General features: G+C 52.3%; 1 protein-coding gene across 1 annotated transcript; it reads right to left on the bottom strand.

Moving 5' to 3' along the window:
• Positions 1–235: 235 nt before the first annotated feature.
• On the bottom strand, positions 236–10,128 carry LOC120403356 (tripartite motif-containing protein 72-like). Its single transcript, XM_039534347.1, has 3 exons — positions 10,021–10,128; positions 2,321–2,449; positions 236–1,103 (listed from the first exon to the last, which is right to left on the bottom strand). Exons 2-3 carry the CDS (start codon positions 2,352–2,354, stop codon positions 523–525), a joined length of 615 nt encoding a protein of 204 aa, XP_039390281.1. The 5' UTR covers positions 2,355–2,449; positions 10,021–10,128; the 3' UTR covers positions 236–522.
• Positions 10,129–15,743: the final 5,615 nt, after the last annotated feature.

Genomic DNA, 15,743 nt, shown 5'->3' with positions numbered 1-15,743 from the left:
GGGGGTTGGCAAGTGGGGCAGTTTGCCCTGGGCCCCACAGGAACCCCCACGAGAATATAGTATTCTATAGTATGGCAACTTTTTTTTATGGAAGGGGCTCCTGAAATTGCTTTGCCCCAGGCCCCCTGAATCCTCTGGGCGGCCCTGCCCCAGCCAGAGCCCTCACCCCCCAGCACCCCAAACCTCTGCCCCAGCCCTGAGCCCCCTCCCACACTCTGAACCCCTCGGCCCCACCCCCGCCACACACCACCTCCGTACTGGTGCACATCAGAAAGTTCATTCCGCACATGGACGTAACGCTGCTCTGACCCCACCCCGACCTATTGGCAGTCAGGAGGAAATGTCGAACAAGGGCGAGTTATTCCCTTAGGGTCCTTGGGGGTGTTGCTGAAGCAGCTGGTGATGACAAGTGACTGAGCTGGAGGGACACACCCCAGCCTGCAGACAAGACGGGAAGCCCCCAGGAGAGGCAAAGCTAAATAAGCCGAGCGATGGCCGTCGGGATGCCACGGAGCCGGCAGCTCACAGGATCTTTAGGGGCTCGGTGTTGGCCCCGTTGTCGTGCCAGCAGGGCTCAAAGACGGGGTAGACGGGCTTGTCGAAGGTCGTGTGGAAAGTGTAGATGTGGGTCAGTGTGTTGGGGTGATCGGCGTTGTAGAAGGAGACCTCCCCATCCTCCCAGTCCAGGTAGACCCCAATCTTCTCAGGTTGGGGAGAGATATCCAGGGGCCATGGGTTGGTGTCAAATATCCAGTACTTCTTCCCGGCCTTCTGCTGGTCGTAGCCGATCATCCAATAGCCGGCAGTGCAGACCTTGCTAGGAGGCAATGGCCAAAACTCCACGCTGAACAACGGCCCCTGCCTCTTGGCTCGGTCTGAGACGACGCCCAGGTTCCAGCGCCGCTTCTGGCCCACGAACACCTCCCAGTAGTGCCGCCCCGTGCTGAAGCTCTGCCGGGCCACCACGCAGTTCGCCGTGTCGAATCTCTTATGGCTGGAGTCAACAGACTTTTCTTCACTAACACATGTCACCTCCTTCCCGTCCTTCGAGATCACCAGGTTGCGATGAGCCGTGTCCGGGTCCAGAGATAAAACTTCCTTCTCTGGAAAATACAAAGGGATGGAGAGCCAGGACTCCTGGGTTCTCTCCCTGGCGAGGGGAGCGGAGGGGGGGCTGGGAGCCAGGACGCCTGAGTTCTCTCCCCGGCTCTGGGAGGGGAGTGGGGTCTAGTGGGTTAGAGCAGGTGGGGCTGGGAGCCAGGACTCCTGGGTTCTCTCCCCAGCTCTGGGAGGGGAGTGGGGGCTGGTGGGTTAGACCAGGGGGGGCTGGGAGCCAGGAATCCTGGATTCTCTCCCCAGCTCTGGGAGGGGAGTGGGGGCTGGTGGTTAGCGCAGGGAGAGGGGGCTGGGAGCCAGGACTCCTGGGTTCTAGTCACAGATTCCAAGGCCAGAAGGGGCCACTGTGAACACCTAGTCTGACCTCCTGTGTAGCACTGGCCACAGAACTGCCCTGGAACATAATAATTCCTAGGGCAGATCTTTTAGGAAAACCCTCCAATCTTGATTTAAAAAGTTGTCCTTGATGGAGAACCTACCACAGCCCTTGGAAAGTTGTTCCAATGGTTAGTTCCCCTCAGTGCTATAACTTTGTGCCTTATTTCCAGTCAGAATTTGTCTAGCTCCTACTTCCAGCCATTGCGTCATGCTAGACCTTCCACTCTAGACTAAAGAGTCCATTATTAAATATCTGTTCCCCATGTAGGTACCGATAGACTGGGATCAAGTCACCCCTGGACCTTCTCTTTGTTAAGCTAAGCAGACAGAGCTCCTGGGTCTCTCACTTTAAGGGAGAGCGCTGGGAGGGAGGGAGGAGCAGGAATATGGCGGGCTGGGAGGAGGCGGAGAAGCAGGTGAGATGCGGCGGGTGGGGGCGGTGAAGGGAGCTTGGTTACCAGTGGGTGCAGAGCACCCACTAATTTTCCCCTGTGGGTGCTCCAGCCCTAGAGCACCCACGGAGTCGGCGCCTATGGAAGCCCGAACCCGGCTGCCTGCGGCAGGTCACAGAGGTCACGTAAAATCATGGAATCTGCGACTTCCATGACCAACCTGTAGCCTTATTTCTGCACCTCAGTGATGCCATAAATGATTTTTTTTTTTGCAACCGTCTCCCCTCTCTCCCTCTCCCCTTCTTCCCCTCCCTGGCTTCCCCACTGATCCACAGTGGGGCCAGCATTCACATGGGCATTTCAGAGGCAGTGGGGAAGGGCCGTCACCCTGGGCCCCTGGCTCACCGGGTGTGATCTGCAAAGGTCTGGCTTACTAGGGAAACTGCTTCTGTGGAGATTTTTCCACATTATGTTTTCAGCCTTCTCGGGGAACGGAGGCCAGGACACGGTGGACGTGGCTATCTCGGCTGAACAAGTGCTGTGGGGAAGGGTCTGTGGTTTTCCTAAAGGATAAATCACAGACAGATTAAAAAGCAGGAAGAGGGAACTAAAGACAGTTAAGTGACAAAGACACTAACCCACCAGACCCCACTCCCCTCCCAGAGCCGGGGAGAGAACCCAGGAGTCCTGGCTCCCAGCCCCCCCTGCTCTAACCCACCAGACCCCACTCCCCTCCCAGAGCCGGGGAGAGAACCCAGGAGTCCTGGCTCCCAGCCCCCCCTGCTCTAACCCACCAGACCCCACTCCCCTCCCAGAGCTGGGGAGAGAACCCAGGAGTCCTGGCTCCCAGCCCCCCTGCTCTAACCCACCAGACCCCACTCCCCTCCCAGAGCTGGGGAGAGAACCCAGGAGTCCTGGCTCCCAGCCCCCCTGCTCTAACCCACCAGACCCCACTCCCCTCCCAGAGCTGGGGAGAGATCCCAGGAGTCCTGGCTCCCAGCCCCCCTGCTCTAACCCACCAGACCCCTCTCCCCTCCCAGAGCCGGGGAGAGAACCCAGGAGTCCTGGCTCCCAGCCCCCCCTGCTCTGACCCACCAGCCCCCACTCCCCTCCCAGAGCCGGGCAGAGAACCCAGGAGTCCTGGCTCCCAGCCCCCCCTGCTCTAACCACCAGCCCTCACTCCCCTCCCAGAGCCGGGCAGAGAACCCAGGAGTCCTGGCTCCCAGCCCCCCCTGCTCTAACCCACCAGACCCCACTCCCCTCCCAGAGCCGGGGAGAGAACCCAGGAGTCCTGGCTCCCAGCCCCCCCTGCTCTGACCCACCAGCCCCCACTCCCCTCCCAGAGCTGTGATAGAACCCAGGAGTCCTAGTGCCCAGTCCAGCCCCCTGCCCCTGCCCATCCATGAGGTCCCCTCCTCCCTCCCTTGGCAGCTGGAGAGTCCCAGGGCCGGGAGTCGGGGAAGCTGGGCCCAGGCAGAGATTCACTTTCATTGTCAGGTTGAGCAAGAGCCTCAAAAACTGCTCTGGAAGGGAACTTGCAGCTTGGTTTGTACCGAGCAGGCTCAGTAACTCCTGCTGAAGCCGCTGCCCTCATTCTGCCCTCACTTGGAGTCAGAGTCTGGGCAGGGAGCAAAGGGGGCAAATCAGAGGGGGAGAATTTGGTCTTTCCAGCCAGCCTTCCCGTAGTGTAGGGCATGGAAACCTAGCCATGCGGCAACTGTTAACGCTCAGATAGGAACATGTCTCCAAGGGACAGCCAGCAATTCTGGACCCCAGCAGCAGGAATCTTGCTGACGTCTTGGGCAGCGTCTCACAGAATAGCTGGGGCTTGCGCGAAAACCCTCAGTGGTACTGGTGGCCTGTGAGACCATTTTAGTGCCAGCCTGCTCGTGGGAACTACGAAGAAACTCCACTGCTCAGCGTGAGGCACCACACGACGACGAAATTCTTTGGGCAATTCGCTGCATGCTGGAGCATTTTTCCTGCAACGTGTGTGATGAACTCGTCCTCCATGCGTGTGCGAGACAGTAGCTCCTTCACTGTGACATTGGTGGAGCCCATGACTTTGTATTGGACAGATGCAATACCATGGACTCACCTCTTTCTGGTAATATTTTCAATCGTGTGTCAGACGTGAGGTGGACTTCATCGAAGGTCCAGTGTTTTCTCTGCAGCCCTATCATGAAGTGTTCAGTCTAACCCCAGCAGTTTCAGGTTTGTCAAGAGCTCGTACTAGAGCTGAATGGCCTCTGGCTGGCACAAGGGACTGGTCCCGCTGTTAGCAGGCGCCAGCTTAGGAAGACCATGCAAGATGGGTCTTAGTTTGCGTTTTGCCTGGCACATGTGCATTGTTCTGTGGCATTTGAACATCGATGGTGGTACCACAGAGAACTCGTACCTTCCCAAAGTCCCTTGTAGATCAACATCACACTGAGATCTAGACCCGGCCAGGAGACGAGCAAACAGTGACCTGTCTGAGGTTAGCTCTGCAGCAGTCCCTGCCGCCTTCCCTCTGTCCTCTTTGCATGCAAGCTCAGCTTTAGTTTAGTTTGTTCTTTTCCAAGCGCATTGCCCTGGGACCTAACATAAGGCAAGTCTAGCCCACAGCGAGCCTTGTCCCGGCGTGTTCATCTTTTTCCTGATGCTCGATGTGCTTCCTCTCCAACCTAGCCAAACTCAGTTTACGGGCTTGCTTCGTATGGTGTCAGGTGTCCCCCAGCGTTGTGTGTAGCCTGCTTCTCCGCGGTGGCCTTCTCCAGAGTCAGCTGCTTGTCACTTCCCCATTGATACGTTGGTCTTGATCAGTTTTAGGTAAAGCCTCCCAGGGAGACTGTCCCTCAAAGAGCATGGCTTTCACATCACTGGAGCTGAGACTGTCTGAACTCAAAGTTCACTGACCCACTGTGAGGGCTACAGTGAGGAACCCAGGGATATTAACCTGGAGGGAGATCCACTGATACACAGGTTATCAAGGTAAAAACTGGGAACACCTGGGTGACTCACACAAAGGGACATCTGAAAAATCACTCAGAAAAAGCACACTGGAACAGCAGAGCTGATGCCTTAGCCAAAGCTACTGCTACTAGTAACCACACTAGAGACCCAGACCAGGTAGAGCAAATAGAGGCAGGAACTACCCGGGGAAAAACTTTAGGCAAAGGAACTTAAGTACCCTTCAAGATGGGGATACAGAAATCCTTAGCCAGGACAGGGAAAGATCCCACAGGAAAATACAGGATTGAGCAGGTTGGAGATGTCTGGTGGGCAGTGGATGCAGATGGTCAAAGGCACTGGATAGTCCCCAGCAAGGTACGGGGGGACCTGATTCAATTCGTGCATGAGCTAGGGCATAGAGGGAAACAAGATACTTTGAACAGGGTTAAAGATACAGGCCAGGCATGAAGGCGGATATAGATCCGTGGTGTGATAATTGTCTGCAGTGCGCCATGGTTAATGCTGATGGCCAAGTTCAAAAAAATGCATTGGGGCACCAAAGAATAGAGAGTCCCTGGTCCCGGATTCAGACAGATTACATAGGCCCTTTATCTACCACCAGTAGAGGGAATAAATACTGCCTGGTAAGACTAGATCGCTTCTCCATTTTGTGGGAGATGTTCTGCAAGAACATTGTAAGGCGTCAAGCATTTAGCAACGTTTCCGCATAGCTGGTCACCCTGAGTCCTCTGGACAAGTTGAACGAACCAATCTCACACTAATGGAAGCTTTGAAAAAACAAGTAAAGAGCTCGGGGAGGGATTGGGATGAAAAATTACCAATCATCTTAATGGCTCTAAGAGGCTCTAAGGCAATACATGGGAACACTCCCTTTGAAGTTATGACTGGAAGGCAAATGCGCATGCCTGAAAGTTGGTGGTGGGGAGTGGGACTGCCCAGTGCCTGGGAAGGGAAGGGGGTAACAGACGAATGGGTACAAACCTTAGCGGAGACAATAGCTGCTCTACACAAGCAAGTGGCAGCACAGCTAGGCATAGTACAGCAAAACATCAACAAAAACCTGTGTTGGGGAAAACCTCCTTTAATATGGCATAGAAAGTACACTTATTAAGTTTGCAGATGATACCAAACTGGGAGGGCTTGCAACTGCTTTGGAGGACAGGGTCATAATTCAAAATGATCTGGACAAATTGGAGAAATGGTCTGAGGTAAACAGGATGACGTTTAATAAAGACAAATGCAAAGTGCTCCATTTAGGAAGGAACAATCAGTTTCACACATATAGAATGGGAAGAGACTGTCTAGGAAGGAGTACGGCAGAAAAGGATCTAGGGGTTATAGACTCATAGACTTTAAGGTCAGAAGGGACCATTATGATCATCTACTCTGACCTCCTGCACAACGCAGGCCACAGAATCTCACCCATCCACTCCTGTAACAAACCCCTAACCTATGTCTGAGTTACTGAAGTCCTCAAATTGTGGTTTGAAGACTTCAAGCTAAATATGAGTCACCAGTGTGATGCTGTTGCAAAAAAAGCAAACGTGATTCTGGGATGCATTAAGAGGTGTGTTGTGAGCAAGACACGAGAAGTCATTCTTCCGCTCTGCTCTGCGCTGGTCAGGCCTCAGCTGGAGTATTGTGTCCAGTTCTGGGCACCACATTTCAAGAAAGATGTGGAGAAATTGGAGAGGGTCCAGAGAAGAGCAACAAGAATGATTAAAGGTCTAGAGAACATGACCTATGAAGGAAGGCTGAAAGAATTGGGTTTGTTTAGTTTGGAAAAGAGAAGACTGAGAGGGGACATGAGAGCAGTTTTCAGGTATCTAAAAGAGTGTCATCAGAAGGAGGGAGAAACTTGTTCATCTTAGCCTCTAAGGATAGAACAAGAAGCAATGGGCTTAAACTGCAGCAAGGGAGGTTTAGGTTGGACATTAGGAAAAAGTTCCTAACTGTCAGGGTGGTTAAACACTGAAATAAATTGCCCAGGGAGGCTGTGGAATCTCCATCTCTGGAGATATTTAAGAGCAGGTTAGATAAATGTCTATCCGGGATGGTCTAGACAGTATTTGGTCCTGCCATGAGGGCAGGGGACTGGACTCGATGACCTCTTGAGGTCCCTTCCTAGAATCTATGAATCTATGAATTAGGCCAACCAGTGATATACAGAAGGTTTTCAGCGAAGGAGAAGTCTTTGACACACACCTGGGATGGGCCCTGCTTTATTGTGAATCAGACCAGCCCCAATGTTTATCAGGTAGAAATCCTGAATGGGAAAAATGGGAAACTCTGGCGGAAATGGTTTCATTCCTCACAGCTCAAAGAGTGGAAGGATAAAGCACCTGACCCTCAAGGAATAGTACAACTGTCTTCTCCATCCTGCCAGCCACCCTTCTTGGATAACAAGAAGGAACAGTTCTATGCTGTCAGCAACTCCTCGGGTTGCCCTGGGAAAGGTTGTCAATTGCAAGCAGAGTGCCACCGGAGAGTCACTCAAGTTTTGTTATGAAACTTAGACCACCCCCGACTCTGTTCCATTCTTCTGTAAGCCGTTGTGGTCTCGAACAGGACGTACACCCTCAAACGCAACCAGTGACAGCCTCCCAGGTGGTGGAAGGTGCAGGATAGTCCTGGTTTCCTCTGCTGTTTGGGGAACAACCATGCCCCTACGTGTCATCATTATCATTGGAACTCAGACACCTCCGTTACCCGGAGAGGAACTGCAGCTGTCTCTGGTCAAACCAGCAGGCAGAAATATCACATGGCTCCTCGTGAGCTGGGAACTGCTGAACTGGGCCAACAACAAAAAAACAGGTTTAAATTTTAACCCTCTGATCACAAACCTCACTCCCCTCCAATGTTCAAGAGCCCCAAATTCAGGACCCCATGTGTTGAAATTGGATCAACCTCAGACTTCTCGGGAGGAGGTTCATATCCACTTGGAAGGCATGAATATTTCTCACATTGCACCTGCATGTGCTCCCTTGATTGGAACTAGCCATAAGGGTTGGGATGAATGGGTAAGAATGTGGCAAGGGGCCAACCATGTAAATAGAGTAAAAAGGGAATTAAGTGATTGGACTGCACCTGTAGGAACAGGAATCTCTTTAGTTGATGCCACAAACATAGAAGTGCTGGGTAATAAACTATCATATGCCACCGAAATATAGGGAAGATGGGAACCCCATTAACAGCATCTTTGAAACAATTAAGTAAAGAACAGCAGTTAATAAATTAGGTATTTCCTGGGTGGGAAAGACTCATAGAAAAAGATGAAGAGTTAATGATGTCTGGTGTACAATCCCTCCAGAATAATGTCTCATTGACCTCCGCGTGTGAGCAAGATCAGGCTGTCACCCAGAACGTAATCATGGGAATGATTCAGCAAGCCATAGCAGGACAAATTCCCATGGAGGCAATCAATTTGATTCGGCCCCATGTAACAGAGGAAGAATTAGTCTTCCGGAGCTGGTGGAGACTAGTTAACGCTTTGTACAATCAACACCAGTAAAACTTGCAGTTATTCCTGATAACTGTGGCAGGCAAAGAAATTAGAGTGATCCACCCAGGAATCCCACTGGGATTACAGATTAATGATAACTCAGCAATGTACTCCAGAGATCCTAACACTTGGGCCTGGCAGAAAGATAATGTGTGGAACACAGAAATGTAAAGGGGTGTAGGAGGAAAAAAGGTTTGGGCTCTATCTGTGAAGACCCGGCATTAGAGGAACATGATGAATGTTTCTTCCCACAACCTGGGAATAAGTCTCACTGGTCCTTCAATGTTATCCAGGAGGAGGTGTCTGTTACTGTCTATATTGGTAAAGCATGTGTGTGTGCGTAAGAACGAGATGTATTGTATTGATTAATGGACATTGGATTCAACCCATGGCGCCTTACGTTAATCGCTGTTTCTGAGCCCTACAAGGAGCTTTCCCCCATTTCACTGGGAATGGGTCTTCCTGCCATTAAGCGACTATTAGCTCATCCCTCCTTACAAGCTGAACTGCAGAAGCTCTGAACTTTGGGGGAGACTGACAAACTCGAGATTCAACACCACAACAGGAGATCTCTAGGCTGGCAGCTACAGTTAAAAACAGAGGCCACCACTCCTGGTGGGAGACTTTGCTTGGGTGGAGCCCCAGTGCAACAGGTCTTTTAAACATCCTGCTTCACCCCATTGTGGTGATCATTGGTTTCCAAATTATACTAGCAATTGGTCTGGTTCTACTGGTTTGCTGGATCCAGCGACTGATGCGGCGGCTGCAATGGATTGAAGATCAGAGCTGGTACCAAGGAGTAAGGATGTGATGGGGATACTCGCTCAGCACAAGCACCCCATCAACAGGGGGACTTGTTACCTATCACCTCTGTGTTCTTGCGGAACCCGGACGTAGTACCCAGCCTGCCTGACTCAAGAAAGACCTTCCCCCTCCCAGCCTCTGCTTGAACCAAAACCCATCAGAAGAAAGACTTACAAAATGCAATGAAAAAGCCATGGGAGACACACCTAAATCCCTGGGACAAGGGTGACAAGATTAAGGAAACTCCCTTAGCCTCATTTGCATCAAAGATGGGATGGGGAGGCATCTCCATGAGCACACAGAATGAAGAACAGAGATTCCAAGGCAAGAACTGCACAGAACTCTGGGACCAGAAAAGCAGGGAAGCAGTGCATGATGGGAGAATCTCTGCTCCAGATGTTAATGAACCCACACCTGCACACACCCAGCTCAGCGGTTATTAGACCAATTCTAGTCATTAATCCGTTATTGGTATCCACAATTGCATTGTGAGCTCCCTCCAAGGAACACCGTCAACAGCCAGGAATGGTCAACTCTTTTCCTACAAAAACTCCTATCCATGCTCAAGTAAGTGCTCTGATGCCTGGATCCAAAATCTGCATGATTTCCAATGGGACTTCATCTTCTCTTGACTGATCGTGCTGGGGGCTCTGCCCGTCTCCAGCACTCCAGACCTCAGCTACTACCACGACCTGGGGCCCCCGATCAATTCAAGCTTCACGGAGTGGTGAGAACCAGCTCTCTCTAGGTGTAGCCGTCTGACCCTGACTTGTAGGATCAGTTATCATTTTCTAAACCTGACTTTTATAATCAAATTTAAGGTCGATTTAATATTATCACTGTTCTGTTTGGCTCCCCTTGTATGGTTATTACCTGGCAATAAATAATGTTTTTGTTGGTCACAGTCCAACTTCCGATGGCAAGAAATGAAAAGAAACGTAGCAAACTTGTGGTTAACATCATGTTTGCAGCTCGTTGTACATTTCCTGTGGGGGGAAGTGCCGCAGCAGGAAGAAGCAGAGCTCCGTATGAACACACAAGTGACACAAGCAGCACATTGATAGAATTACAGAACAACCCCCACCCCTCCACCCAAAAGAGTAACCCTAATAAAAAAGCGTATCCCAAAATAATGGGCAAATCTGGTAACAACCCCTCCAAGAGCTGTTACCTACGGAGCTCTGCTTCTCCCTGCTGCAAGGTCCCTCCCAATGGAGCTACCCTGCCGGACCTGGGTTCCCCTGGGCTGAGTTCCTCCAGCCCCAGAATCAGATGAACACACCCAGCTAGATTGCATGAATGCTCCACTCATGAATCACACAGAGAAAGGCACCAGCCACATCCCCCCATCTCTCAGCACTGTACCTCAGACTTATACTGTCTTTCATTGCTCAAGATGAGCAGTGCAAATTTATTAATTGGTTCACCACTTAATGGAAAGTGGACATACACCAGCCTTTGCAAAACCTGAGTAGATTTGCCACACACTTCATACAAACTCACTGGTAAAGATAAACAGTTAAACAAATTTATTGACTAGAAAAGTTAGATTTTAGGTGATTATAAGTGATAGGCAAAAAGTCAGAGTTAGTTACCAAAAGAAATAAACTATAAGCCCGCAGTGTAACCTCTCAACCCCATTAGACTGGGCAACATCTAGCTTAAGCAGTTTTACTCACCCCACTGGACATGGCAGTTCCTAGTACACAGGTTTCACCCTTGAAACCTGGGCCAGTCCCCTCAGCTGGAGTCTTAAGAGTGTCCTTGTTGCGTGCGGTGTAGGTGGGTGAGGGAGAAAGGCCCAGCCTGGGCCCCCTGTGTTCGGTTTTATACCCTCAGTCCATGTGCTTGGGACACACAAGTCCTGGCCTGTCTGGGGCGTTGCTGAGTCTCCGGGCAAGGCTGAGCAATTCCCCTGGTGGGGCTTCATGCAGGTGAGTCACTGCATTGTAGCTCCCTTGCTGGACAGTGACTGTTGACGGGTTGATTGACTCCCCACCTGGGTGTTGGTTACTTTCCTTGCTGTTGCCTCTGTGGAGCTAATAACTGGCTGATTCCCCAACTTACAGCATGTTTTAGTGACAACCATACAACATAATTCTCATCATTTCATATGCATTAATGATACAGATCTATGAATAGAGAAATGGCTTTCAGCAGATCATAACCTCTCCCTTGATATTTACAAGGCCTGCTTTATATGCAAGATCACAATTATATACAGATGAGGAATATGGGGGTTACAGGACGCTCCCCCTAGATATAGAATGTCACAATGCCATTTTTCAGAACAACCCACATTTTAAATTGAAAGTTCTAATTTTTTTATAAAGAACAATTTTGGAAAAAACCTACACACTTCCACCAAAAATTCTGTTTTTGTAAAGGCCAAAATGTTGACATTAAACTGTTCTTTTAAAAACATTCTAACCAGTTTTAATCTCTCAAATAGGCTTTAGAAATGAAGGTCAGTATCATGATCCCTGTTTTATAGAAAGGGAAACTGAGGCACAGAGCAATTCTGTGACTGGCCCAGACTCACCCAGGGAGTTACAGTCAAAGCCGAGAGAAACCCACGATCTGTCATTCCTGCCCCAGTCACTAGCCGCTGCTGCTGCCTCACGACCCGTTATCTCATCTAATGACTATGGTAACAACCATGGAGAAGAACTTACTGGAAGAGAAGCAGGAACTTGCAGCTACAGATTTGATTGAAGATCTGAAGAGCTGGGGCTCGTATGGATTTTATGTAGATGTTCAGTCTGTCTGTGATTATACTGACTGGAGTGTCTCAGCCAATAAGGGCGCAGGATTGCTGTACGAAATGCAGATCACTGCAATCTCATTGGCTATCACAGAACGAATCATCCCTCTCCCTCAGTATCTCAAGTCACGTAGTCACCAGAAAATGGAAAATATTCAAACCCGCCAGGTGCAGATCCCATATTTGGTAGTTTCTGGTCAATAAATCTTGACGGTAGTTATCTCACAGTGGGGCTATTTAAGAAGCAGCTCAGGGTTTTGTCCTGCTAACTCACATTCAGTTTCACTTTTGCTAATCCTAACCTGCCTATAAAAATCCCCTTTTAATTTTTCCTTCTTGGCCCAGCCTTGTCCTTACCTCTAGACTCTAAAGAGGGAAGAACTTAAGGCCAGAATTTTCAAAAGCTTTGGGCAGGTAAAGTGGTTTTTAATGGAGCTGGTCAGAAACTGGGGGGTTGTTTCTGTGGAATATTTTGACTTTTGGGCAAAAATAATAATAATCTAAAACTGAAATTTCTGAGCTGAAAATCAAAAAGAATGGTCACTTAGCGTACAGCTGGTCCCAGGTGGAGATATGCTGAGTAATCCACTTGGAGAGACCCTGGGGTGAAAGGAGGTGAGGAGAAAGTCTGACGGGCTGGGTTGTGTCTGGCACAGTCTCAGGGTACCTGCACCTTTGACCCGCTCCGTGGCCGGCTGTAGAAATGCCTGTTCAGGTCTCAGGCCTCCAGCTGTCACTGCTCTCTGGGCAGGGGCCCGTGTCCCACTCCCTTCTGACCGGAGCTTTCGGGCGCAGCCCCCTGTAGTTCACTGGGATATCCCCAGCAGCCGGTCTGCCATGAGTCCAGCACCTGCCCCGTGGCTACTCTCCATAGACACAACAAGTGATTGACCAGTGACCCAAACGGTGTTTCCAAAGCCAGCTCACTTACTCAGGATAAAAGCCTCCAGAGACAACATGGAGACAGTAAATGGATTTACAGGGACACTGAATGTACCGGAAATCCCCCATCAGGCAGGCTAAAATCCCAACCCTTCCTCAGACTCAGGCCCCTTGGACCAAAGGTCCTGTCCGTTTGCTGGATCAGAAAGAGGCCACGAGGCTGGTTAAAGCCTTCAGTCTCTGGAAAACTCAGCCTGACCCAGCACATACAAACCCCTCCAGCGAGTGGTGCCTCTCTGGAGCTGTTAACAATCCTAGGGGTAATCACCACCCCACGTTGTTGTTAGTTCCTGGGGGAGCCGTCAGCGTGTCCCACGGAGCAGAAGATAATCATACCGCCCAGCCATAGATTTCATAGCGCGGGTCCCAAAGCTACGGCCTGGGGTTGCAGTATCTGTCGCACTGTCCGGGTGGTACAGCGGGTTCTGGAGACAGCTCGAGAGTGAAGCTTCTTTCCCCCGGAGCAAGGTGAGATTTTGGAAGAAGTCAAGGGGAATTCGGAGACCACCTGGGGGACGACCTGTTCTCATCACCGCCTTGTCCCTGTGGAATGACGTGTAGAGCAGCCCAGCGTGAGGGCCGGTGTCTCACTGACTCTGCCTGCCAGCGTGAAGGCAACGAGGAAGATCCACAGGGGAGTCAGCCATTTCCAGGGGAGGACACTGCCCTTTGGACTCTCTGCGGCAGCAGGTGTGTTCACAAAGTGCCGGTGGCAGCACAGCTGAGGAAGCTGGGACGTCACGTCTACCTGCCCTTGGATGACTGGCTGCTCACGCGCCCCTGTGAGTCTGAGGAACGTGCTGTGGGCCGGGTGGATGGCGGATAGGAAAGTGGGTGTTCTGCCAGTCGAGAGCCACGGGCCAGCCTTGAGGGAGACCAACTGGTGGAGGCAAACGTTTCCATCCTGAACCTGAGGCAGTGCATGTATTGGTGAGTTTCCTCAGGTCTAGGACGGCTTGAAGACCCTCCCACACTTTCTTCTTTGGAATGAGGAGACACGAGGAGTAAAACCCCTTCCTCCGTTTTCCTGAGCCAGCTCCTCCACGGCTCCTAGCTGGAGCCGCGAGGCCATTTCTGTTTGTAAAAGGCTCCTGGGAGAAGGACCCTGAAGAGGGATGAAGGGAGGAGGGGGAGCGAGATGAACTGGATGATATAGCCATGGGTGACGACACCTAGCACCCCCATCTACACCCCCACCTGTCTTGTGATGCCCCGTCCCTTCCCTCCCCTCCCTTGGGCAAAGATATCCCCCCGAGACACCCCTCAACATGCCCCCTCAGAGACCCCCCAATATCTCCTCAGAGAGCCCCCAATATCCCCCCTCAGAAACCCCCGACATCCCCCTCAAAGACCCCCCTCAGAGACCTCCCCAATATCCCCCCCACATCCCCTCTCAGACACCCCCCAAATACCCTTCAGAGACGCCCAATATCCCAATATCATGTCGGGGGCAGGCTGGGGTCGCTGAGATGGGATGTTGGGCAGTTTCTGAGGGGGCTGTCGGGGAGTCTCTGAGGAGGGAGGTTGGGGGATATTGGGGGTCTCTGATGGGGAATGTTGGGGGGTTCTGCGGTCCCCGCCCCAACTCTGCCCCCTACCTGCCCCTATTAGACTCCTTCCCCAAATCCCTGCCCCGGCCCTGCCTCCTCCCCTGAGCGTGCCGTGTTCCCACTTCTTCCCTGGCCCTCCCCACAGCTTGTTACGCCGCAAAACAGCTGTTTCACCACGGCAAGCACTGGGCGGAGAAGCGGGGATGTGGTGCGCTCAGGGGAGGAGGTGGGGGGCAGGGCGGGGAGCTTGGCTGCTGGTGGGTGCAGAGCACCCACCAATTTCTCCCCATGGGTGCTCCAGCCCCGCGGTTCCCATGGAGTCGGTGCCTATGCAGCGGCCATTAGCTCCATTCCATGGTAAGGGGGTGGGGTTGGTAGTGGGAGAATTCGAAATCACAGCGCAGCCATGGGGCCCAGTGGAGAGAGCAGTGGACTGAGACTCAGAAAATCTAGGAAATTCACCGACAAAACCCGCTGGGAACACAGCGTTAGGGCTGCCCGGGGGTAGCTCGTGCCCTCTGGATCGTCGAGCTCAGCAGCACTCGACCTTTGCAGCGTCAGGGATTACAGAGTTCCGGTAAATGCAGGGCCGTCCTTAGGACTTATGGGCCCTATGCAGGGCATAGGTACATTCAGTGTGCCCGACGGCAGCCCGGGCTGGCATGTGTATTTTAGCTAAGACCCAGGGGTGCCCCAAAATTTTGGGTGCCCTATGCAGCCCTAAGCTGCATATGTCTAAGGACGGCCCTGGGTAAATGCCCAACACAACCTTAACTCTGCCCCTTCCGACCGGGGCGGCGAGTTGTCCAGGCCCAGGTCCCAGGAATACTCAGAGGACGATTTAAAAGCGCCTGGGCAGAGCCGTTGTTACCCACACGCAAACTGCGCAGCTGCGGAGGGGACCAGGGGGTTTGGGCACCACATGCCTCAACATTTCCTCGTGCCCCATGTAGCTGCTGCTCCAGCGGCCACCCTGATCCCCCAGCCAGCCGAGCCCCTTCTCCACCCCTGCTCCGCCCCCTCCCATCCCCAGTCCACCCCTCCCCATAGCCCCCACCCTGCTCCATCCCCACCCCTGCTCCGCCCCCACCCCGCCTCTTCCTGCCCCTGTTCCACCCCCTACCCGCCCCCCACTCCACCCCTTCCCTCCCAGAGCTTGCACCCCTGCCCCTCCCCACCCAAGCTCCCTCCCAGAGCCCGATCCCTCCCCCACCCTGGCAGGGTGTCACAGGCAGCGGCCCCTGCACCTCCTCTCCCCGGGGAGCCCCTGACAGGGTCCTGGCTGGTGGGGAGGCCTTGGCACGTCCCTGAGCCCCCTGGCCCGGGCCGAACAGCAGCGG

The sequence above is a fragment of the Mauremys reevesii genome, linkage group 4, assembly GCF_016161935.1.
Source record: "Mauremys reevesii isolate NIE-2019 linkage group 4, ASM1616193v1, whole genome shotgun sequence".
Lineage (NCBI taxonomy): Eukaryota > Metazoa > Chordata > Testudines > Geoemydidae > Mauremys > Mauremys reevesii.
This window is presented reverse-complemented; position numbering and strand designations above follow the sequence as displayed.

What these genes read in the sequence shown, in the direction of transcription:
- LOC120403356 (XM_039534347.1), bottom strand. Translation starts at nt 2,354, where the DNA reads ATGTGGAAAAATCTCCACAGAAGCAGTTTCCCTA. An exon ending in CCACAGAAGCAGTTTCCCTA is followed by an intron (nt 1,104 to 2,320) that starts GTAAGCCAGACC and finishes TGTATTTTCCAG; the next exon opens with AGAAGGAAGTTTTATCTCTG.